The sequence below is a fragment of the Madurella fahalii genome, assembly GCF_045866475.1.
Source record: "Madurella fahalii IFM 68171 DNA, scaffold_2, whole genome shotgun sequence".
NCBI classification, from domain to species: domain Eukaryota; kingdom Fungi; phylum Ascomycota; class Sordariomycetes; order Sordariales; genus Madurella; species Madurella fahalii.
The window spans coordinates 2,559,475-2,582,939 of NW_027263972.1; the positions used below are offsets into that span (position 1 = coordinate 2,559,475).

A 23,465-nucleotide genomic window follows, 5' to 3' on the forward strand; every position below is an offset into this window, starting at 1 on the left:
CGTTGCACCGTCTTGCACCGTCCGGGCCACTCGCACGCTGCAGGAGGAGCTCCAGATTTGATGCAGGAACGGACAGACAGATGGCGCTAATTTCGCCTGCGGGACAAGGGGTTGTCAGGATCACCCAGATGCACGACAACCCGGCGCCGCCTTTGTCCTGAGCCCAGGTACCGGGCCTAATAACACTAGGGGCCACGGTACTTTGCCGAGATGAACCGGTCTCGCCTGTGTCATTGATCCCATGGGAACATCACCGGCAGTGCCTGACCCCCCGCTTCTCGAGCTCGACGCGGGGCGAGGGCTGCAGCCTGAGATCGCCATGTCCCTCAATTAGGTTTCTCAAATGTGGGTTGTGCACGTGTAAGTGTACATGTTTGAGCGATCATTCTGTTTTCGGTTCCTCACCGAGATGTTTCTTGATCGTCCGGGGCTCGGGCCGTGCCCGAAACAAGAAACTCGTTCCGTTCGTTTGGTAGTTTTGGTCGAAAACACAAAGCCTCGGGAGACATTTCGCACGGCAGATCGCCCGGCTAGTTTCACTTCTCAACCTCGAGGAACCTAACCATCGTGGGTCTTAATCCCTCGTGCCCTCTTTACACGAGAGATAAATTGCCATGTGCTTGCGCAGATCGTGCTGCCTGATGCTTCAGAGGGGCACGGGCAATGCTATCTTGGCCCGATCGATGACATACATGTATACATTGGAGCTTCTCGGCGGGCGCCACAACCTCGGCGTCTTCGTGTGTCAAACCGCGTAACAGAAGGCAGCAGAGTTCACCGTATCACCGACATAGCGTCACTATACTTCATCGATTCTGCAAGATGCATTTCCGTGTCATGCCGTCCTTCCTGACGGACAGGCTATCGCAGACATACAGCTTCATTCAGCTCCCGTCGGGTTCGTTGTACGCTCGGCCCGATTGCCCAACGCCGCGTTTGTGGACGCGCAGTCCTCCACCATGATCAAGTGGTTTTGTAGAAGTCTGGCGCGTACTCTAGAAGCCATTGCTTTTCAATCTTAGTAATATCCCGGATGAACGTCTTATTGGCCGTCTCCATGACCTCGTGGAAAATGACCCAATCTGCCTTGCGGTTGAACATGACGGAGCTTGGATGGGCATGCAGCACCGTCGTCCCTGAGACGTTCCGGAACGTCCCATCTGCTTGCATCCTAGCGGCGTGGGCAAAGTAGCCTGTCGTCAAACACCGGCGGATCTGCTCTGCTTTGTTGGCCGTCGAGGCGGAGGGTGCTGCGGCCGACTCCTCGACGTTGAGGCCGAACCGTTCGAGGTGCCGCTTCAACTGCGCCCGGATACTGACCGCCTGGCTCATTGCTTTGAAGTTGAGAAGATGATCATGGCAGAATCGGGCTTCCTTCCGACCCTTTGTTATGAAGGTTTGGTAGACGTTGAGCAGAGTGAGGTGGTCTCCTTCGTCAGCCGCAAATTGTCTCTTCGCACTCTCCGTCTTCTTCTTCTCCCCCTCATGCTGGATCCAGATACTCCTGCCCAGACTGGTCATGGCTGCTATTGTCAACATCTCGCTCAGGCAGCCAAAGGACGGGGCTGAGAGAAGCGTCTTGGCCATCATGGGCTCGACCGCCATCTCCGCCATTCTCAGCCCCAGTGGTTTCGTCAGCTTTGCGTACTCATCCAGAGCTCCGAGTGAGTAGAGCAGCTCGAGCCCCCGCGTCATCAGCTCCGCAGGGGGTGGTGTGAGGAAGTCAAACCTCAGGACATTATCTACGCCCAGAGCTTTGAGCTGGAGGATGAATGGCGCCAGATTTGAACGCTGGATCTCGGGGACATTAGCATCGGGGAGAGACTGGTATGCTTCTTCAGTGTAGAGACGAAAGCATTTGCCGGGTTTCGTCCTGCCTGCACGCCCTGCGCGCTGGGCAGCCGACGCCTTCGAGACTGGTGTTGCTGTTAGACTCTCAATTCCAGTTTGTGGGTTGTATGCTCGTAGCTTGACAAAGCCGGAGTCGACCACGTAGACAACGCCGTCTATTGTCACCGACGCCTCCGCGATGTTGGTCGAGAAGATGACTTTTCTGAAGTTCTCGGGCGCGTCTTCGAACACGTACATCTGCTGGTCAGCGGATAAGCCGGCATATAGAGGCAGAGGGAGAATGGACTGAGAGCCGGCGGGGAGTTGCGCCGAGCGTTCCGAGACGGCCTGGACTGCTTGGTCAATCTCCTCTCTTCCGGTCAAAAAAACGAGTATGTCGCCCTTGGGCTCATTAGTGTGTATGTAGAAGACAGTCGAGACTGCCTTCTCGACGTAATCCTCGGCCGGGGTCTCCAAGTAGAGGATGTCTATCGGGTATGTTCTGCCTTCCAGACTGATGATGGATGGAACATATCCACGTTGCTTTTGGTCCGACTTCGTTTCATCATCCGGCTCCGAAAAGAAATTGCGGAAATCCTCAGCCTGGAGCGTTGCGCTGCTGATGATGACTCTCAGATCCGGTCTCTTCCTCCGTATTTTCTTCAGCAGCCCAAGTAGGATATCCGAACTAATGGATCTCTCGTGAGCCTCGTCGACCATGATCACGCAGTAGCGAGACAGAAGAGGGTCCACCAGAGCTTCCCGTATCAGGAGGCCGTCGGTGAGGAACTTGATGCGGGTGGTCGATGACGTGGCATCCTCAAAACGGATCGAATAGCCGACCTCCTTGCCAACCTCACAGCCGAATTCTTCGGCAACTCTCATGGCCACTGTGATGGCAGCGACACGGCGGGGCTAAACCAGATAACGCGTTAGCTTCTGAGGTGACAATGCTAGGTCAGACGAGTCTCGCACCTGAGTGACGCCAATGACCCTGCCATCGCCGCACCAGCCGGCATGCTCCAGGAACTGGGGGATTTGCGTGCTCTTGCCGGACCCGGTCTGGCCCACAACAATTGTGACTGGGCTCGACTCGATGAGGTAGAGGAGGGACTCGCGATGCTTGGCAATCGGTAGGAGAGCAGCCGGTTTGTGGAGGGCTGGAATGAATGTTGCACCCAGGTCAAAGTCGGCCATTTTTTTTTTTTTTTTTTTTTTTTTTTTGGCGAGAGAGCTCGTGCAATGTAAAGTCAAATGTGTGTTGTGATGTGGAACGGTAAGGGCATTATCGCAATACTCGAATCTCCCCAGTAGAGGCGGTCAATAAAACATATACTTCGTGTACAGCTCTAGATATCTTTTCCCACCACACCACACCTCCCCTCAGCACAGTCACAGCGAATGCTCAGTCGGTGACGTCCCGGCACTTCTCACATGGCAGAAGATCAGAGCACGGCAATTGGACCAATTTTGTGGCACGGGCTGTCTCGTGGAGGCCCGGGTTTGTGGCGCAGCTGGTTGATGCCTAAGGTGCCAGCCACACCACGCAGCCCAGTTACGAGACCCGATCTTCTTGCGTTCGGCAGACGGGACTTCAGCACCCGCCCATTTGCGCTTCTTTCCAAAAGCCAACATCACTGCCAAATTGCTTGCCACTCAAGAACTGTGTCCGGTGACAGTGGGAAATCCAGAATCCGCCTGCGGCGCAACGAGGGATTTTACTTGCCTGCGTCTGGCGGCGCGTTCTGGGACTGGGAAATTATTTTCCTGTCTATCGACAGGAACTTTCTCTCCGGCGTTTCCTTACTTCTTTCCACGTTCTCATTCACCTGGCTTGCGATTGCGCATATTTTCTTTTCCTTGCGCGCTTGCACCGAGGGACGGCCTTGTCTGCCTCGGTCAACCCGAGGACGCCGTATCGACGTATCGGTGTGAAGCGACGCGGTGCTGTTGTCTTGCCCGCGGCTGATCCCATTTGATCCCATTCCCTGGTACTTGCGGACTCATGCACATTCCACCATGGTGAACTGATGATTGCCGGCCAAGATGGGAAGAGAGAAAAAGAATGCCCCAGGTGCGGCGGCCGGGGGCCACGCCAAGGAACGGCACAAGAGAGATCGCAAGGGCAATTTGATTGACTGGACAGCACCTTTACCAGCAGGGCTTGTTGCAAGACCTGACAGACCACGAGTCAGCTCCAAGCACAAGTCTTGGTTCGAGTTCATCGAAAACAAGGATAAGAAGAAGAAGCTCGAGTTTGAGGTATAACCGGATACGCGTCGATTAACGGACTGTGACACTGACTCGACACAGTTCACCGAGACGCGAGAACCGCCGCCCGGCTTCGAATTTGTTCCGATTGGGAACCCAGCTCTGACAACGGCATGCAAGGAGCTCTCCCGAGAGCAGGGGGCGATGATATTTATCGTCACGGTTTGTCAACATTATGGGTCGTGAGTGCCCACGGTTCTGACATGTTCCGCTCTAGTCGTCCCAGGGTTATTTTTCCAAGAGCCTCAGTCTTCACCTCAACCGCGCTGGCCACCACATACGGCAGACAATTGTGGAGCAGGCACGCGCATCTCTTGGGGATCATCAGGACGCCGCCGTTGCCAGAGCGCCCGGCCAGCCTGAGCCCATTCCCGAGAGACAAGAGGACATTGACAGGCAGGCAGATGCTGCTATAAGGGACTTGTTTCCCCGCATACCGAACACCGACCGGCAGATGATCATTGAGCATGCATTCAACAAGGTAGGTACTCATCCCAACTCACTCGCGCAGGTCGAGTGAGCCCGAAAGATGGAGACGGTACAAAATCTCACCCCCAAAACCACAGTCGAAACTAAGCAAGGGTGATCCTCCGGTTGGACTCGCTTCACATCTCTCACTCTCACGCCGTGTGCAGCTGGCGGTCCTTGCGCACATCCGCCACAACCACACGAGATACGATCAACTGCTCAAGGAAACGAGCTACGTCAATGCTCGAAAGGCTGTAGAATCCCTCTGTCTTGATTTCCTGGTCAAGTGGCGAGGAGACGAGGAGACGGGTCGGGACCAGCTGGACGAGATTTTATGTGAAGTTATAGTCATTTCCGACTCCGAGAGCGATGACTCAGAGGAAGAGGACGACGAAGACGAATCGTCAGACGCCTCATCATCGGCAGATGAGACCCCGGGGAAGAGCCTGATTACCGAAGGGGGAACAAGCAGAGCAACGCTGCCTCCCCTCGAGCCATCCGCCCCATTAAATACTAACAACTCGCGGGCCACAAGGTCCCACCGAGGAACACATGCGCCGCAAGGGATCAAGAAGGTGTCTCGCAGAGACCGAAGAGATGCTAAATGGGCACAACGCGGTTTCGGCCGTTACCAAGCGGCTCGGGACCAGGCGTGGCACCAGGCCGTGGAGCGGCAGCGACTTGAAACCGACCGGTCGGTGCAGCCCACACGTCCCATGCCCGTGGACCAGTCTGCCAATCATGGACCACAGCAGTGGCAGCCTGGTGAGCCCGACGGGCCGACGACAGTCCGCACTCAGGTCGAACCCCGACCCTATGCCCAGCATGTCTCTTATGGCGTTCCGTTGCCTTCTACAGATGTGCGCTATGAGCACGGGAGCGCTCCGAGCCGTGTGAATAACCTGCAGCAGACCATCCCTCCGGCGGTCTACCGAATGCCTCAGGAAACCCGCGTCCAAGGGGACTCGCCTAGCAACGGGCTCGGACCTATAGTTGGGTCACGACCTCTACCTTACAGCACTCCTGACGTCGAACGGGTAAGCCATCATGGCCAGGATCTCAAGGACCACCTTGTGCCGTCCATTGAGCCTGTCTCTCCCGAGTTGTCTAATTTTCCGCCGCGGTTCCCTTTTTCGCATCGGCCGCATGCCAATTTCGCCGAGACTGCCGTGGGCCCCGCGCGGGCAGTGGTTATACCCCGAAGCCCTCCGGTTCCAAGTAGTGGAGCCACGCTGGCGCAAGACTTTCATACAATCTGTGCCGAAGAGGGCTTCGTGAGGCTCCCTCCACGTTTTAACCCGAGCCGGATGCCTGCGGTACATGATCCTCTTTCGGAGCCTTTTATTTTGGTAAGCTCGCGGCCGCTGAGCACTGCTAGGGTTGATGACCCGCCATCTACTTCTGGTGGGTTCGGTGTACGGCATTTGTCGACACACTACGACCGTGCAACACCTCTTGATGATGGGCCGATCCCTAAGTCGGGATCCCGACCCATTTGGATCGGCGAGGACCTTAGGTCGGAATCTCGCCCGATACTTATCCCGGATCATCCCGGATCATTCAGATCCTCACAGGCAGAGCCGGTACACCGCACTTCACAACACAGTCGTCTCTCTCCCACGAAACGGGACGCCGATGTTCGTCGGGCTGGCCCTCGTTGGATAGAAAATGACAACGATAGGCAATATGTCGATTCGCGGATCGGCAGGCGTATAGATACCCTTCGGGATGACTTTGTGGAAATTGTTCGAGTTTCGAATAAGTTTCCAAGGCAGCATGAACCACACGCGACTCCTGCCGGAACAGGGAGGTATGATTTACGGCCGGCGGCTCGCCACCGAAGCGCATCACGGCAGGTAAACGATGGTGTTCCGCTACGCGAGCTTCGACGTTTCTCTACGGAAGTCCAGCCGTTTGAACGACACCTGGGCAGACCAGAGCAACCCGTGTTTGTACAGCAAAACGCGCCCTTTGTTGCGCGACAGCCCGAGGGACACAGAAGCGATTTCCAGAGACAAGAGCGGGTAGTTGGGATTGAATATATCCCAGCTCGTCCAAGGTGAGTTATTCGTCCATTCTGGTCGCATTTTCTTGATACTTATCAATATCGTAGCCTTGAGCCCCGTCCTTACTCAGAGCTTCGGCCTCCGTATGAGACAGGAGAGTCCATCTACCGGTCTCGCTCGACCTCGACTATACCGGTACCGTACCTAGGGCCAGCATGTTATTCACAGACCGGCCGTCCAGTCCCAAGACGGGATGAAGTGATCACGCTTGATTGAGCGGCAGCGGCTTGGCGGATCCCGGCCGTAGCAGTGTTTTCAGATGTCGACACCAGCTGACTCGCATTATCACCAATGAGAGTTACCACCGTAAATGAGCTCGAGGCCAACCCAGAACTTAGTCGACAACCGATTTAGCAGAAGTGGTGGAAAGACGTGCACCATCATTGTTCGACAAAGGTGTACGGGTATTGGGACTCAAAAGGTGGTTTTTTCTGTCGGCATTGGATACGGCGTCAGCGGGCATTTACATCGTTTCGCGGTGGTTGTATTCACTTACTTGCATTTGTTAGGGGATTCGGGTCGGCCCTCTGATTTGCTGTTCTAGACAAGGAATTGATACCCGCCTGGACAATAAATATTACCCCCGAGTCATGTACTCAACACACACCTCACGTATATAACCACCCTGGCAATCATGAATCCCCACTTTGAACCCCCATTTGCGCCGTCCATGCAATCAACGCCCTGCCAACAGTTAAATCGCACGCTTCTACGAAGCCAGCATGGCCTTCCTCTCCCTCTGTCTCCTGCGTTCCGCCGGTTCGGTTCTAGCCTCCTCCCTAGCCCGTTCTGTGGTAGGTAACTGCGTATCGGGGACACTCGGTAACGGCTGCTGCACATTGACAGCCGTACCGGCGATTTCGGCCTCGAGGACAGCCAGTTCGTCCTCCACTTCCTCCTCGTCCTGGTTCGTCATTCTCCCAGCGAGTATCTCGCTGATTTCCTGTTTCGGGGTATTGTCCTTATCAGCAACCCACCACACATATACGACCAGAGGAAAGGAAAGAGAGAGAAAGGAAGAAAGAAAACAAACCCGCTGATAAGCCATCGCCTCGGCCGTCTCCCCCATCAGCTTCTCCACATTCTCGATGCCGCCCATCTCGTCGTGGATCTCCTTGAGCACCTTGGTGCCCTCCTGCAGGCCGAACAGCACGTCCTTTTGGATCAGCGCGAACTCGACCGACGACGTGAGCTTCTCGAGCTGCTCCAGCTGGGCGTCCGTCTTGGCGAGCAGCGACTCTTGGTACTTCTTCCGACGCAGGGCGAGGAGCGCGCGGGGCTTGTCGCCCTTGGCGAGCATCTGCCGCGCGATCGACGTCTCCTTGTCGGTGAGGAGGGTAATTCGGCGCTGATACTGGTGGAGCTTGTCGCGCTGGAGCTTGAGGTTGTATATTGCTCTAAGGGTAGCCGGGGAGAGAGAGGTCAGGCAAAGGAGGCTGGGGAAAAAGAATATCGGATGGGGGTTATGGGTTACTGACTGGTCCTGTGCCGTTATACGGCTGGAGCTATTGCCCATTGTGGCATTGGCGTGGGTCGGGAGATTGCCGTGTGCTGCTGCTGTCGTTGTCGCGGAGGACGTGAGACGCAGCCCCCTATCAGCATGTCAGTCGGAGACCGAACAGGCCTGGTTGCGATCTGGATCTGGTAGTGGGACGTCACGGACGGGGTGGTTGACAAGGATGGGAAGGGCTACATAATATTATGTCTTCCACAAATGATTTGACACGACAGCGGCGGAATATGCGTCGCATGTCAGCGCCTAGAGCATCATGGAACTTGGGCCAACTACTAGCCGAGCTTAGCAACCCATCGTCCCGAGTCGCATACCGCACAAGGGTTTGCATTACATGGGTGCATCAACCCCTTGGCTACCTGGTGACTGTGTGGGCCATCGCCTCCCTTATCGATAAAGACGTCAGCCGAATGTGGCTTGAGGGGTGGATCGCATGAGGGGCTACGTAATCTAGCATTGCACATGCGACAGCTTCAATGTGACATTCCTCTGCAAACAAAACCTAGCAGGCAACGCTCTCTACTTATAAAGAAGATTGTAAAATTCTCTGGAACGCGCCTGAAAGATCGGTTTTTACTTGACCCCACCTTTTTCAGATTCAACTCAGCCGTGATTGGGAGTCAAAATGTCTACCCCAGCCGACACTGTAAATACCCTGCCGATCCCCTTATGTCTGAGACCTGTGCACTCTGTGAACTTTATGCGCTGCTCGGAATCCGGCTTTCTCCCCAGCTAACAGTCACCGCTACAGAGCAAGGCTCCAGTGCCCGAGTCCCCTACCACCGCAAGACCGCTCGAAATGGACGACGACGATGTTCAGGAGCCAGGAGTGTTGGGCGTCGAGGATGCAGCTTCCAAACCCACTGCCACCAGCACGACAACCACGAATGCGCCCGCCACTGCGTCCGACGATCTTCCTCCGCCGAAGCCGCCGAGGCCCGTGACCGAAGCGCAAAGGAACCAGCAGACGCTGAAGGAGGCCTTCCCGTCTGTCGAACTCTCCGTCATCAAGGCGGTGCTCACCGCTAGTGGCGGGCGCATCGAAGCGGCCTTTAACGCGCTGCTCGAGATGACAGACCCAGAGGCCGCCGAGCGGGACCGTCCTCCTCCGCAGCCCCCAAGGCCCCTGGTGGAGCCGGCGGGACCGACCTCGACAGATCTGTCGCAGCTAGAAGCCGACGAGCGATTTGCGCGTCAGCTGGCTGAGCACTACGAGAATGTGGGTGCCTACGAGGCGAGGACGGCCAACCGAGGTTCCCGCGGCCAACCCACGGCCCGTAGTCGGCAGCAGACGGGCCTGGGGCCGCAGGATGATCCATACGACCGTGAGCACAGTTTCCTCGATGACGATCTGCCCGTCATCAAGGAGAGCCTGCGTAAGGGCTTCCTCGAGACCCAAGACAAGGTCAACACCTGGTTTACGAACTTGAAGAAGAAGCTTGATGAGCAGTTTGAAGATGAGGATGAGCGCCCCAGTCAGGGAAGCAGCTCGTTCATGGGGAGGCCGAGCCGGGACCAGACTCGGAGAAGTGCCGACTACGACCGGTACGACGCGGACCCCGAGCTGCTGAGCGACGATTTTGCGGGCATGAAGTTCCACAGCGATGGCAGTAAGTCGCGGCCCACCCATGTTGCTCGCAAATAAGCGCTTCGCAAGACTGACTGATGGCGCTCACAGCCCCCGTCCAGAACCAGCGACCTTTTAGCGGCAACAACCCCAATTTGTTCAAACCGCCTCCACCGTCAAGGTCGCCGAAGCCGAGCGACGGTAGGAGGGTTGCCTTCCGCGACACGGTCGAGGACATTGATGCCTACAATGCGTCCCCCAAGCTACCGCCCAAGGATGCCACTGCTCCTGGAAGCGCAGTCAAGAGCAGCAAGTGGCAGCCGCTGTCCTCGGTGGATCCGAATCCCATCGTCGAGAATGATCCGTTCAGCCTGGGCGACAGCGACGATGAGAGGGAAGTGAAGGATAGAGCGGGCAGCAAGGAGATCAAGATGGAGGATACTGAGAGGTTGAAGCAGGCCACGGCGGATGCCATGGCCGATAGTTTGGTGGAGGACAAGGCAAAGGTTGGTAACGGTACCAAATAGGGGTGGAGATAGTGACAGCAACACACCGGCTAGCGCATTGTGTTTAAATTGCGGCTCTCGTTCGTTTTGTGTGGTTAGTAGTATACTTAGGGCCTACGCACAATCACGTTGGGATGAGCTTGGCAACTTGGTTCTTGGCTTTGGCTACCTTCACGTATCAATATTAATGGAGACACGTTGAGCACACGATGTTCGGATAACGCTTCTAGTAATGGTGGTGATCTATAAGCCCTCGGCTCTGAGACAGAGAGTAGAGGGCTAGATAGACCTAATACCGCGGACGGATAGACTTCAGACAGAGAGTCTGGCAGTACAACTGGGAAACGATCGGCCCGGGAAAGATACTATGTATAGCCTCCTACTCCATACCGAGAGGATGGTGGGCGAAGCTTGCGAGCTCGGTGTCGACATCCGATGCAACAAATCCATATGCGGGCATCACGAGTGACGACAGTGCAGTAACGGAGCCCGCTACCATAATTTTTAAGAACATACCTGTGGATACTGTTAAACCCGCTGTATCTACCTCATGCACGATGCCCCTCTTCCCATAGTCCCTCATCCGGTTCACCACACAGCATGCCCCGCAATCGCGTCCGCTCTCCACCGTCTTCGCACATCAAATCAACAGAAGCACATGGCTCGATCCGGGCTCCCGATTGGCTCTTTCGGTCTAGCGAAATCCTCGTGAAAGACAAGCCCCGACTCTAGTGACGATCCGTAAAAAGCTTAGCGGAAGTTGGTTGGTTCCCGAGAGACCGGATCTTGCAGTGGTCAAGTACCGCAAGTTGGACGGTTGTGCACTATGCACAGGGCATGACAGAGGGGAAAAACTGGTTTGGGTATTCCGGCCGTCGTTGCTTCTACGTCAATACAATTACGGAAGCCCTGACTTATAAACAGTCTGGCACGGCCCGGATGCAGCTGTGCTGTTGGCACGCCTAATAACGCCTGGCTGGTTTACCTGCAAAGCGTTTGCTAAGGACTGGAAGCTCTGTCGGGGAGAGGATGCCATTTTCCTTTAGCCCGCCCTTTGCTCACTTGGGATATCCAGGGGATTCAAGAGCCTCCCCACCAGCCCACGGTTGTACCTTACAGGCCGGTTGATGAGAGAATTGCCAGTGGACAGGCACTGTACTTATTCCCACGCCACTGGGGATAACCCGCGCTGCTCAAAATCTTGGCGCCATTCGCCTTCGCCCGCCTCAACGATCGCTGGTCCGGGAGGCTGTCCAACCTGGAACGGCAGTCCGCCGTTCACCAGCTCAGCAGCCAGCACACCTGCGTCGGTGTTCGACTTGGCATCCAGAACAGGGAATTCGATATCGACGGGCCCATCCTAGTGCGGCGAAGAAAATCTCGAGGAAAATATCTAGCCTGCGAGATCTGCACACTGTGAGCGGCATTATCCAAGCTCTCTACCTTTTTTTTTTTTTTTTTTTTTCCCTTTTTCTTCTTTTTTGTTGACCCATCAAAGCAGCTGGGGCGGTCTAACCCGATACTCTACTGTACAGCGCCTGGTTGCACATACATTCGCTCTATCAACTGCCGCACGTCAACTACTTTCCCTAATAGGTACTTGCTGCACTATCACCGCGAGGCCAGAGGGTTTTTTGTTTTTGTTTCTTTTTTCTTGCCCCTTCCTACATGGGACGCATCAGTTACAGTTTTGGAGTCACAATTGCCTCGTCCACCGTCACGGCTATCATTGGCTGGCTCCTGTCTCCGCTCGCCAATCACTATCACGACTTACATGTGGCCACGCCTTGAGAAACTGTGACCCAACGCACAGTGGTTGGACCCTAGACCCTCATCATGTGAGTTTATTAACTCCTCAATAATGACGCATTCCCGGTATACTGTACCTATGCTAAAACTCGTAGTAGGAAGTTCGGCAAAACGATCCAGAAGCGGCAGCTCGAAGTGCCCGAGTATGCCGCCTGCTTTGTCAACTACAAGGCGCTCAAAAAGGTTTGTATTGTACCTGTCATGGCCTTGTCATGCTCACCGTCCCGCTAACATTGCGGGGCAGCTCATCAAGAAACTCTCGGCAACCCCAGTCATCCTCTCACAAAACGAGGTAGCCCTGCGTGCTGGCGTAGAACACCTTGACACTCAAGCTGCTCTCCAGGCCAACAAGGCAACCTTCTTCTTCCAGCTGGTAAGGATGCGATTTGCCGTGCGCCTGCAGCTTTACTAACTCTGCTCAGGAAAGAGAGCTCGACAAGGTCAACGCCTTTTACTTGCAGAAGGAGGCCGAGGTGCGCGATGGAATGTTTCCCCTCTTCCGGCAATTCAGCTGACGACGTGGCAGCTCAAAATCCGTCTTAAGACCCTCCTCGACAAGAAGAAGGCCCTGCGATCCCGGAACCATGGTGTTTCTCGGCGGTCTGCCAAGTTCACTACTCTGCAAGAGGGCTTCCAGCAGTTTGCCAATGACTTGAACAAGCTGCAGCAGTTTGTCGAGATCAACGGTACCGCCTTCTCCAAGATTCTAAAGAAATGGGACAAGACATCAAAGTCGAAAACGAAGGAGCTGTACCTGTCCAGAGCGGTGGAGGTTCAGCCCTTCTTCAATGCCACAGTCATCAGCGAGCTCTCGGATCAAGCCACCACGAGCCTTCAGGAACTCGGCGCCTGGGCCGAGGGAGACAACGTCAGCTTTGAGACCCGCCCGGACCACATTGTTAGCAGCCAACACCTGCCAGGCACCGACGAGGGCGACGCTGACACGCTACTTCTCGACACCGTCCTGTCTGGTAACTTGGAGTCCCTGAGGGACTTGTTAGGGCGGATGAGCGCCGCAGCGGATCCGAATAGCTCCGTGGACATATCCTTGATGGAACGCATTACCCGGACATTCCTCGCCTCCATCAGCGAAGGACCCCCTGAGGCGCTGCAGGTGCTGCTTGAAACCGGCTTGGTGGATATCCAGTCCGAAGATGACATCAACGAGCGGAACTGCCTGCACCAAGCAGCCATCTACGGCAATTCGTTTGTGCTCGAATACGGTCTATCGAAGGGCGTTGCTGTCGACCGGACCGACGTGTACGGAAGGGTGCCGCTTCACTATGCCAGCATACACGGCCGGCTCGACATGCTCGATGCTTTGCTATCCGGTATGAATTTCTTCGGCCCACGCTGGGATTACTGCTAACACCCTGAAATGTAGTTGCGCCCCAAACGATTGATCTCATTGACCATGACAACTACACGCCTCTTATACACTGCATCGTCCACAAGCATCTGGAGTGTGTAGGTCGATTGCTAGAGAGGTCCGCTCGGCTCGACCCCGTATCCGACACCGATCATGCACCTCTCAACCTCGCCTGCGAGCATGGGTCGTTGGCTATTGCTGAGCTGCTCCTCAAGCATGGCGCGCGGATCTTACCCGACGCTGAAGGACTTTATCCCCAGCACGCGGTGGCTAGGTCTGGACAGACACCCGAACTCCTCCTCCTTCTGAAAAACTACGGGGCCGATCTCGACCAAGTGGACAAACTCTACGGATGGACCCCGCTGGTGCATGCGGCAAGCGAGGGGAACGTACCCTGTCTCCAAGTGCTTCTCAATATGGGCGCGGACCCCGGTATCCTCGATGAGAAGGAACTCTCGGCCATGTATTACGCTGCCTGGGAGGGCCACCTAGAGTGCATGAAACGTCTTGCACCGCTTAACCAGAAGAAAGCCGGCCCAATGGAGGTGCAGATGGCAGGATCGCTAGGCACCATGGCAACCAGCAGTGCCCCTCTGCCCATGTCGCTGGATCTGGACGCGATCCCGGCACTCGAGCTTCCCCCGCCCATTATCCCGCTACGGCGCTACGGCCACAACTTCCTGGACACCAAGACAGTCGTGCAGATCACGTTCGGAGACAACGGCGAGCAGCCACTAGTCTTCTTCCATGACAGCAAGTATCCCGCCGCCCGCCTGACCATCTCGTCCAAAATCTCGGACGTCATTCCCAAGAACGTTATGCTCCCCTTCCAGGAAGACACGCGACTCGTCTCCTTCCAGATCGATAGCCTCGACTCGTTTACCTTGGACATTGACGTCTTCCCGGCCTACGGTGCCAAGGTGATTGCCAAAACCGTGGCGCTGCCAAACACCTTTCGGGCCGTGCTCAACAGCAACCTGGGCAGTTGCTGTCTGCCATTGTTCGACCCGCGGCTGCGGGCCATCGGGCAAATCAGCTTCCACACGCAGGTCATCAAGCCTTTCCAGGGCAAGCCGCTTGAGATCACCGACTTCGAGACGTACTGGAAGGCGACGAGTCAGCTCGATACGGCCACTACGGCAACAGCCATGAGCAACAGCACCTTTGTCACGGGGTCCAGCCTGACGGGCGATTTCGTCCGCATCTACGTCCAGCACACCAGCGACGGCGTGCCCGTCCTCTGGCCGTGGTGGACAGTCAGCTGCGGCGGCATCGAGATACCCGTGTCGCGCCTGACGCTTTCGCAGTTCCGCACTGCCACCGGCTCGGGCCCGCACTCCCCCCTCCCGCCCGATGATATTGCTGCCGTGCACAGCATCCTTGCCACGTCAGGCGGGACCACCCTCCACGATGCCCTGTCGCTCCTGCCTAGGGGCATGCACGTCAACATCCAGGTCCTGTACCCGGCGATGGGCGGCGACGGGCGGTTGGGAGGGCGGCTGGGCCCCGGACTGGGGAGCGCCGACCTGAACGAGTTTGTCGACGCCATCCTGACGGTCGTATTTGACCACACCCGCATGCAGCGCGCCGCCCAAGGGGGCGCCGGTCCGGGCCAGGTAGGCGCCGACGCGGCAGTGCGGTCCGTCGTATTCAGCTCGTACAACGCGAGCGTGTGCACGGCGCTCAACTGGAAGCAGCCCAACTTTCCCGTCTTTTTGTGTAATGATCTAGGGAAGCAACAACCGCAATTGCATGAGGGCGAAATGGGACAGCAGAGGGCGAGCTCGATCAAGGATGCCGTGAGGACAGCTACGAGCAATAACTTTATGGGTTTAATTTGCTGCGAGAGGCTGTTGGTACGTTTTTTTTTTTTTTTTTTTTTTTTTTTTTTCCCTCTCATCTCTTGCTCCGTCTGTTTCATGGGATGTTGCTGCAGAAACTGATGGTCCCAGGATATGGTGCCTGCGCTCGTGGATGCCATCAAGTCGCACGGTTTGGCGCTGGTTGTGGACAAGTCGGATGAATCCCTCAAGCAAGCAGTAGCAGCACCCGACTTTGGGGCGATGGCAGATCCGTTTCCGCGGCTGCCCAAGGGCGTGGACGGGGTGCTCAAGGGAAATGGCGTGCTAAGGTTTAATGAGTCGATAGACGTGTAGGCGCAGGGATGCGGGAGCTTTATAAAGACAGGTCAGGGTGAGATGGCGCCATTTGAGGTTACAAGAATACAGGACTGAAAGCGGGTTCGACGGGTGATAGAATGCTCATGGAGAAAAGCCATCTTTTCTTTTCTGCGCAACCCGCCCACGCTATGCTATGCCATGCCGTGCTAACCCACCCGTAGAATACCATGCATGTCATGAGCCAAACCCATCACTATGCACCCTTGTACCCATACCGTAGCCCACTCAACTCCCTCTCCGGATCCACCCCGGCCATAACTACCTTGGCGCCCACCACAACGGCATACACAATCCCCGGCAACGCCCCCAGCAATACCGGGTGCACCCCCACGGGCGCTGCCGAACCATCAGCCCTTGCCCGCTCCAACAAGCCCGTTACGAACGCCAGCACCGCCAAGCCGACGTTGAGGTGCGGCAGGTGTCGCTCGAGGGGGGATTTGTCCGCCCCCGACAAACCGCCGCTTAAGATACCTTGCATCTCCCTCCCCCGCCCCCTCCCCATCCCACCACCAGACCGCAGACCCGGACCCGAGCTACTACTAGACTCGGCGGACACCCCGCGCTTACCCCCCTCATCGAGCACCGCAAAGCCCGTCTGGGTCGTGTCCAGCCGGCGGAGGAGCCACCCCGTCCCCGCGAGCGACGACAAGCCCAGCAGGGAGAGGAGGACGGAGGGGCCGGCGGCGGCGGCGGTCCGGGGGATGATGCCCAGGAGGAAGGGGACGGCGGAGAGGAGGGGGAGGACGGCGAGGAGGCGGAGGAAGGAGGCGTTGCGGCTTTCGTTCTCGGCGGCGAGGGTGGTTATGAGGGATTCTTGTTCTATATATATATTTTTTTTATTTGTTTGTTTGATTAGTCTGGGTTTGGATTCTTGGTTGGTTGGTTGGTCGGGGACCGGGGGGCTGAAAGGGAAGGGTGATGGGCTAGGCCAAGGACCTCCTCACCTTGCTCGTCGAGGACTTCTGGAGTGGACGACGAGGCGTCGTCGTCGTTGTCGTCGCTGGGGTAGTGAAATGTCCTGCGGAGGCGGGCGGCGGTTGTGGATTTGGCCATGGTGAGTTAATACAAGGGTTAGATGGTGTTGATGTTGCAAGGCGGCGAAGCTGAAGATTGGGGCCCTTGGAGCTTCAGAGGTTTAAGCACAATGACGTTTGGGTTGGCTTGGCCGGGGTAGGCTTGGCGGGGTGTAGCCTGGTATCTGCATAGCACCTTGTCGTCTTAAGGGATTTAAGGGACATTTATGCGATAATCAAGGCTTTCGTCGGGTTCGGGGTTTGCCGTGTAGGTGAGGTATATGCACTAGGGAAGCATGGTAGTATGGAGTATCCTTGGGATTATTTTCGATCTAACGAGATCATACATCCTGATTCGGCTAGAGACTGATATTTTCCGCCATATTTCTCTGTGATAATGAATGTACTAAGAAAAGTATGTTGAAGACAAACACGCCACAACTGCTCTCTCCGGAAGCAGTGCTTTCCAAACCAACTGCCACCTCAGCTGTCAGCCCGGGAAATTTCAAGGAGAAGTAGCCGCGCGCTTCTGAAGGCCCGGTGAGAACTGCCGCTCCTCGGCAAGCATCTCGTTCGCCTTTTTCGCCTTCCTGAACCTCCACAGTTCCAGTAGAACTAGAACTGCCAGGATGACGCCTAGAATGGACAAGACAATCAGGTTCCAGCGCCAGCCTCGCATGAGCCGCAAATTCTGGACAATAACATCCCTGTCTCCTTGGTTGACTAGGGGCAGCACCAGCACGGCATCATACCAGTTCTCTGGCGTCCAACGGCCGTCGGGATACTTCGCCGACGCTGGGTTCTGCGCCGCCACGGCGGGGTCGATGCTCCCGCGCGTACGCCCGGTCTCGATGAACGTGTAAATGAGTGCTGTGATCGAGAGCAGCGCGCTGAGGACGGTGATGAGCGCCCATAGGTAGAAGAATGGCGATGACTTGGCGTGCTTTATGCAATCTGTCAGCCTCTGTGCAGTTGCCTGGACACGTGGCGGCCGGCTTACCTTCTTCCGGGACCGTCTCTCTAATAATAAACCAACAAGGCCGCCAAACCCAACAAGTACCACGGCGGTCCCGCCAGCGCCATTGGCTGTGTGCCCTTGGTCAGTCACCAGGTTTGCTGGTTCCCCGGCGAGCGGAAACGTCGATCCAGCGTAGGCGACCTCGAACGGGCCGCCGCCGACGCCGTGGAGGAAGGCCACCATAGACGAGACAAGGCCAAGGGATATGGCCCCGTCGATGGTGACCAGGAGGGTCATCAGAGAAATTGGAAGGAGGGGGGAGCGTGAGAAGGCCATCTTAGCTTGCTGGCGCTGCAGAAGGTGTTCTGAGGGTGGTATGCAGCACGTGCAGTATGGATGCTAGGAGATGCGGGTATATACCTTTCTCTCGGACTCAAACGCTGACATCTGAACAAAGCAACGAGGGGTAGAAAGGGCACGAAGGATGGGTTAATCTTCACTTAAGTAGAGTTGACAAAGAAAGACGGCAGGTCGAGCTTCAGCCATTAGATCGGCGGGTTCAGCCCGTGGGATGCGGGCGCTCCATGCTGTGGTAAGATACATTCTTCTCAGGTCTGCTGACGGTGAACTCAACGTGTCTCTCGACGTGGAGAAGCCACGCTATTGACGTAATGGCGATGAATATCTGTGTAGATGATGGGACGAGGATCCGAGTTTTGCGGCAGGATCGTGGGGCGGTGCGTAAGGATAGTCGCAAGGAAAGTAAGGAAATGAAGTATCCTATGCACCGATCCAACGACACATGCCATACCCAAAATAGTGAGAATTAGCAGCTAACTAAAGAGGCTGAGTCGACTTTGGGGAGGAGATAGCCATGTGGGCGTTCTTGGCATCTACAGGGAAACAACCTGAGGATGAAAGAGCACTGGGGCTTGATAGCGCCACAACACAGCCCCCGATTTACGGGTATAGCGGATAATCAAATGTCTGCCAAGCCGTCCCAATCACAAGCTTCGTTTCCCAAATGTGGGCTGAACATCAGTTATCACATCGCACAGCATAACCAGCAACCATGCTTTCGAGGTTAGCCCAGCAAAGGGCGGGCGCCCAAGCGGCCCTGTTGCGGACAAGGATATTATCAGCTGCGAGAGGGACGGGATCGGCATCCACTGCCAGACAACAGCAGCAACAATTCGTCCAAAGACGGACCCTCATTTCGGCGCCCAAGCCCGGCGATGGCCCGCTGATGGAACGCCGACCAGACCGGGAGCTGCCGAGTACGTTTCTATCCTTACTCTTTCTGTGGCTCGGCAATCACTGACGGCAATCGCAGGCATCGAAGCCACCACCTTCCGCTGGTCCCGCACGCTCCCCATCTTCGCCGCCCTGATCGCACTAGCCTCGGTGGCCATATTCAACTACCAGAAGCTCTCCAGCCCCATCGTCAGCGCGACGCTGTACGCGCTGCGCACGTCGGACAAGGGGCGTGCTCACCTGGGCGACGAGATCTATTTTGCTCAGCAGATACCCTGGATTTCGGGGGAGATCAACCAGCTGCGCGGCCGCATCAACATCAGCTTCCGCGTCAAGGGTACCCGCGCCGGCGGTGTCATGCGCTTCGCCAGCTACCGGCCCACGGCGCGGGGCATGTTCGAGACGACCGAGTGGAGCCTGACGACAGACGACGGCAAGGTGATTGACCTGCTGGAGGACGGCGATCCGTTTAGGGGCATCGTGAGCGGCGCGGATCTGGACATGGACGACGAAGAGACCACCACGAGAGGGTTCAGACAGGTCAAGAAGTAAAAGACACATGTGTGTTCCTACACGTACTTGTACATCTAGTGTATATCTTGTATGGTATGATACAACCGCGACGGCCAAAATCAAATAACAGAAACCTACGACACAGCAACTCTCGATCAGAGCACAGCCGGCGCCCTGTCCATGCCAGACTCATCCCTCGCGCTGACGGCGATGATCTCCTCCACCGCATCCGCCTGTTCCTTGCTCAGCGTCATGCCCGTCTTCAAGAGCTCCTCTATCCTCTTCTCCCTCCTCGCCGCCTTAAGCTCCAAGTGGCGTTCCCGTGCCGCCTGCAGGTGGGCCTCGGCATCCGGGAAGCGCTCCTCGAGCAACTTTTTCGTCTTCTCGATGAACTCCTGCGGCGGCGGCGGCTTCTTGCAGGCATCCTGGATCTTGACCACGGCCCCCTTGGGGCCCGCAACGGCCCCCTTGACCACGACGATGCCCAGCTCATTATCCACCATCAACACCGGCAGGTTCTGCACCGTCACCCTCTGGTTCCCCATCCGCCCGGGCATCTTCTTGCCGGGCAGAACCCTGGACCCGCTGCCCTGCGAGCCGCCCGACGAACCAATAGTCCTGTGATTCAACGAGTTGCCGTGGCTCGCCTCCTGGCCTTTGAACCCGTGCCTCTTCATGCCGCCCGCGAATCCCATGCCGCGCGAGTTGCTCCGCACGTCGACGCGCTGGCCGACGTGGAACCAGTCGGGCATGAGCTGGACGCCGACGGGGAGCAGGCCGCTCTCGTCGCGCACGCGGAACTCGGCCAGTGCCTGCTTGGGCGCGATGCCCTTGGCCTCGAAGTAGCCCAGCATCGGCGCGCCCACGTTGCCCGGCAGCCGCTCGCCCATGCCCACCTGCACCGCCCAGTAGCCGTGCTGCTGCCGCGTCTTGTTGAGCACCGTCTGCACGCGGTCCAGCTGGAGCACCGTGCACGGGATCCGCGCCCCCGTCCGCCCCATGAACGCCGTCATGCCCTTCTTGGTGGCCAGCACCCCCGCCCGCACCGGTGTGGTGCGCTCCTTGCGCTTGAGCGCCGCCGCCGGCCCTGTCGTCGGCGCCGGCAGGCCCTGCGTCACTTGGTTGAAGCGCCGGGGCCGGGCCCGCGAGGGGAGAGTGGACCACCCCGATTTGACGGTGCGGAGTTGCGTTGTTGGGAGGAAGTTGTGTTGGAGCGGGGCGACGGGGAGGGCGGCGGTGGCAGACGTTATTGTTGATGTGGTTGGGGAGCTCGTTGGCGATGATCGTAAAACGAGGAGCTGCCGCCAGCAGCGGGCTGGCAGCCGGGGCGCCATCTTTGGGGTTATTAGGTTTGGTCGGGTGCTCTGGTGTTCAATTAGATTTCCCCCTCGCAGCGGTAAGTCTTGTTGAGAGGCTGCCGCATCGATTGGTCGGTGGGGGTCGGATTAGGAGGACGTCGACCGCCGGGCGAAAGGTCGCGCTTCGGAAGTGTGGTCGCTTTGATGGGCACGCGGCAGAAATTTGAGAGCTGCCGGGTCCGATAAAAATGGGGTCCCAGCTCGATAAGGCTGCTGGTAGAAAAGTGGGCCTCGGGATGCCGAACGGCGAAAAGGCTACAAAGATGCTATGGTATTGTTTTTATGGAGTATAATTGCCAATCAGAGAGAAACTAACGAACTGTGAAGATTTAATTACTAGGACTGCATTCTAATCAGATTGGATCCCCCGGAGGCGTAGGAGAGCCCAAGTTAGACGATCTTTACTACCAACCCTAACCCTATGCAAGGCGTCCATTGAATTGGCATTGAGTGCCCCTCTCACCAACCGTCGGGGTTACCACTCACAAAATTAAGCATAAAGCTGACCAAGGTCAACAGAACCATATCCTGATTTGTTTACTGGCGCTTTTCTTCTCGCTTGATGCAAGCAGGTTTTCTGAAATTTTCCTCTTCACAATGGTCTACTACTTCACCTCAAACGTCGTCGACCCCCCAGCGTACATCTATGTGGGCAAAGACAAGTTTGAAAGTGAGTGAGCATAAGCAGATATCTGCTTCTCTTGACATCAACGGGTCTCTAACATCCCCACGCCAGACGAGGACTTGATCAAATTCGGCTGGGAGGAAGACGTCTGGTGAGCACTGCCCGTTCTTCTTAAGCCATCCAGACTCTTACTCCTTGCAGGGTATGTAGTTCCCGGTCTGAATGAGAAATGCACTACGGCGCTCACCCTCATACCCGACAGTTCCACGTCGACAAGCTATCCAGCGCGCACATCTACCTGCGTCTGCGCGAGGGCGAAACATGGGACAACATCCCCGAAGAATTACTCACCGATCTGGCTCAACTGACCAAGGCCAACTCGATTGAGGGTAGCGTCCCTGCATGCCGGCGTGTTTTCCCCGGTCAACTGACTTCGGTACAGGCAATAAAAAGGACAACATCACAATCATCTACACACCATGGTCGAACCTTAGGAAGGATGGCAGCATGGCGGTTGGTCAGGTGAGCTTCAAGGATCACAAAAAGGTAAAACCCAAGACAAGTATCGGCTACATCACATATCACGACAACCAACGACGCTTTACGTAGGTCAAGAAAATACTCGTGCCTCAGCGCGAAAACGCCATCGTCAACCGGCTCAACAAAACCAAGGTCGAAAAGTATCCCGACCTGAAGCAGGAGAAGGACGACCGGCTGCGGGAGCTGCGCAAACGGGACCAAGCCGCGCAGCAAGCGAGGGTTTGTCTCACCTTTCCTCTCACTGGAGCTGAAGCAACGGTGGCTGACGGTGTACTCACAGAAAAAGGAGGAGGCCCGCATCGCAAAGGAACGCCAGGAGAAGAAGTGGCAAAAGGATCATGCGTACGACGACCTATTCTCCGAGGAGAACATGGCGACCACAAGTAACCAGGACCGGGACCCCAACTGGGAAGATGACTTTATGTAGTTTTGTTTCTTCTCTCTCTGCTGAAACATTTGCCCCGCTAAACCCCTGGGCCCCGTCCTCCAATCCCGCTCCCCATCTGATTCACGCTCGTCCCTTTGATCTTGTGGTCCGACGGGTTTGCCGCGGCCTCGTAGAGGATGTTGGCCGGCGCACGGCCAAGCTGCATCCACTCGCCCTTGAACCCGACATAGCTGATGCGCGTGACGTCCTCGTCGCCGTCACCAAAGTTGTCCGGGAAGAAGAGCGTCAGCCGGCGGACGGCATTAAAGCGCGCCCGTCGCTGTAGACAAATCGAATCAATCGGACCATCCCTGATTGTAAAGACGGATCACACCCGCGGAGACAGACTTACCACATTCAACTCCTGCACCTCCGCCGTCCGGCTCAGTTCAAACACCTGGGTCCCGTCCGTCTCCTCGGCCACCCCGAAGTCCACGTCGTCCCGGTTGATGATGACCTTCAGCGTCTTGGGCGCCGAGTCCGAGTCGGACGTGCGCAGCAGGATCGAGTGCAGCTTGACCTGGCCCGTAAACCTGTTCCTGATATTAGCCTTCTCCCTCCTTTTTATCCTCCCCTACAGAACCGATTGCAAAAGTTTACAAACATACGGCACGTTCATCAAAAGCTGCTCATCCACATCGCTCTGTACCTCGGGCTCGGGCGCCAATCGTTCCGCCCACGTCTTCTTCACCACCTCCTTCCCGGACCCGTACCGCGCCTCGTTCAGTGTCGTGATCTCATCAAACTTGATGTGTTGGTACAGCGAGAACTGCAGCGCCGGCGTGATGTCGTCTGAGTGGTCATGCTCTGCCCCGCCGTGATGGGAGTGGTCGTGGTGTTCGTCGTGGCAGTGGTGCGACATCTTATTTTACTGAAAACTTGATCCAACCCGACTGTCGGTACCGGTCTTGTATGAGGGTATTTGATTTGGTTGGTGAATGAGTTTAAGCTGAACTGGAAATGGTTGTTGCATGTGTGATGGTAAATCGGGGAGGTTCTGGGAGCAACCGGGTTTACGTGCTAGTTGCCGCCTAACAGGCACTAACAATTTTCGGGGTCCAGCGCGGCCCCCCTAAAACAGGTCTTCGAAATCAAGGAATATCAGATAGATAGGTGGCCCATATGTCGGTTTATGATTCGAATAAAGTCTGAATAGCACCAAAGACATTCCTATCCCAACTACGGATGTACTCCAATC

General features: G+C 56.4%; 11 protein-coding genes across 11 annotated transcripts; 5 read left to right on the top strand and 6 right to left on the bottom strand.

The window, feature by feature from the left end:
* Nucleotides 1–963: 963 nt before the first annotated feature.
* Nucleotides 964–3,027, bottom strand: MFIFM68171_03498 (uncharacterized protein; the record flags this gene model as incomplete). The annotated part of the gene is made up of 2 exons (XM_071058919.1): nucleotides 964–2,745; nucleotides 2,806–3,027. 2 exons carry the CDS (start codon nucleotides 3,025–3,027, stop codon nucleotides 964–966), a joined length of 2,004 nt encoding a protein of 667 aa, XP_070915020.1.
* An 849-nt stretch (nucleotides 3,028–3,876) lies between these two features.
* MFIFM68171_03499 (uncharacterized protein) lies at nucleotides 3,877–6,851 on the top strand (the record flags this gene model as incomplete). The annotated part of the gene is made up of 6 exons (XM_071058920.1): nucleotides 3,877–4,092; nucleotides 4,144–4,263; nucleotides 4,319–4,582; nucleotides 4,668–5,606; nucleotides 6,528–6,628; nucleotides 6,683–6,851. 6 exons carry the CDS (start codon nucleotides 3,877–3,879, stop codon nucleotides 6,849–6,851), a joined length of 1,809 nt encoding a protein of 602 aa, XP_070915021.1.
* A 493-nt stretch (nucleotides 6,852–7,344) lies between these two features.
* On the bottom strand, nucleotides 7,345–8,151 carry VPS20 (Vacuolar protein sorting-associated protein 20; the record flags this gene model as incomplete). The annotated part of the gene is made up of 3 exons (XM_071058921.1): nucleotides 7,345–7,578; nucleotides 7,669–8,032; nucleotides 8,114–8,151. The coding sequence occupies 3 exons, from the start codon at nucleotides 8,149–8,151 to the stop codon at nucleotides 7,345–7,347; spliced, it is 636 nt and encodes a 211-aa protein (XP_070915022.1).
* Nucleotides 8,152–8,773: 622 nt separating this feature from the next.
* Nucleotides 8,774–10,242, top strand: CUE5 (ubiquitin-binding protein cue5; the record flags this gene model as incomplete). Its single annotated transcript, XM_071058922.1, has 3 exons — nucleotides 8,774–8,794; nucleotides 8,900–9,758; nucleotides 9,827–10,242. 3 exons carry the CDS (start codon nucleotides 8,774–8,776, stop codon nucleotides 10,240–10,242), a joined length of 1,296 nt encoding a protein of 431 aa, XP_070915023.1.
* Nucleotides 10,243–11,995: 1,753 nt separating this feature from the next.
* On the top strand, nucleotides 11,996–15,555 carry PHO81 (phosphate system positive regulatory protein pho81; the record flags this gene model as incomplete). The annotated part of the gene is made up of 7 exons (XM_071058923.1): nucleotides 11,996–12,018; nucleotides 12,126–12,213; nucleotides 12,275–12,403; nucleotides 12,453–12,503; nucleotides 12,557–13,361; nucleotides 13,415–15,255; nucleotides 15,352–15,555. 7 exons carry the CDS (start codon nucleotides 11,996–11,998, stop codon nucleotides 15,553–15,555), a joined length of 3,141 nt encoding a protein of 1,046 aa, XP_070915024.1.
* A 217-nt stretch (nucleotides 15,556–15,772) lies between these two features.
* On the bottom strand, nucleotides 15,773–16,632 carry MFIFM68171_03503 (uncharacterized protein; the record flags this gene model as incomplete). Its single annotated transcript, XM_071058924.1, has 2 exons — nucleotides 15,773–16,398; nucleotides 16,524–16,632. 2 exons carry the CDS (start codon nucleotides 16,630–16,632, stop codon nucleotides 15,773–15,775), a joined length of 735 nt encoding a protein of 244 aa, XP_070915025.1.
* Nucleotides 16,633–17,097: 465 nt separating this feature from the next.
* MFIFM68171_03504 (uncharacterized protein) lies at nucleotides 17,098–17,886 on the bottom strand (the record flags this gene model as incomplete). The annotated part of the gene is made up of 2 exons (XM_071058925.1): nucleotides 17,098–17,535; nucleotides 17,593–17,886. The coding sequence occupies 2 exons, from the start codon at nucleotides 17,884–17,886 to the stop codon at nucleotides 17,098–17,100; spliced, it is 732 nt and encodes a 243-aa protein (XP_070915026.1).
* Nucleotides 17,887–18,622: 736 nt separating this feature from the next.
* On the top strand, nucleotides 18,623–19,356 carry COA1 (cytochrome oxidase assembly protein 1; the record flags this gene model as incomplete). Its single annotated transcript, XM_071058926.1, has 2 exons — nucleotides 18,623–18,827; nucleotides 18,884–19,356. The coding sequence occupies 2 exons, from the start codon at nucleotides 18,623–18,625 to the stop codon at nucleotides 19,354–19,356; spliced, it is 678 nt and encodes a 225-aa protein (XP_070915027.1).
* A 116-nt stretch (nucleotides 19,357–19,472) lies between these two features.
* On the bottom strand, nucleotides 19,473–20,651 carry MRPL9 (mitochondrial 54S ribosomal protein uL3m; the record flags this gene model as incomplete). Its single annotated transcript, XM_071058927.1, has 1 exon — nucleotides 19,473–20,651. One exon carries the CDS (start codon nucleotides 20,649–20,651, stop codon nucleotides 19,473–19,475), a length of 1,179 nt encoding a protein of 392 aa, XP_070915028.1.
* Nucleotides 20,652–21,272: 621 nt separating this feature from the next.
* On the top strand, nucleotides 21,273–22,267 carry CCDC25 (Coiled-coil domain-containing protein 25; the record flags this gene model as incomplete). Its single annotated transcript, XM_071058928.1, has 6 exons — nucleotides 21,273–21,345; nucleotides 21,412–21,446; nucleotides 21,563–21,689; nucleotides 21,743–21,846; nucleotides 21,910–22,059; nucleotides 22,121–22,267. 6 exons carry the CDS (start codon nucleotides 21,273–21,275, stop codon nucleotides 22,265–22,267), a joined length of 636 nt encoding a protein of 211 aa, XP_070915029.1.
* A 37-nt stretch (nucleotides 22,268–22,304) lies between these two features.
* Nucleotides 22,305–23,129, bottom strand: MFIFM68171_03508 (PITH domain-containing protein; the record flags this gene model as incomplete). The annotated part of the gene is made up of 3 exons (XM_071058929.1): nucleotides 22,305–22,547; nucleotides 22,620–22,800; nucleotides 22,876–23,129. The coding sequence occupies 3 exons, from the start codon at nucleotides 23,127–23,129 to the stop codon at nucleotides 22,305–22,307; spliced, it is 678 nt and encodes a 225-aa protein (XP_070915030.1).
* Nucleotides 23,130–23,465: the final 336 nt, after the last annotated feature.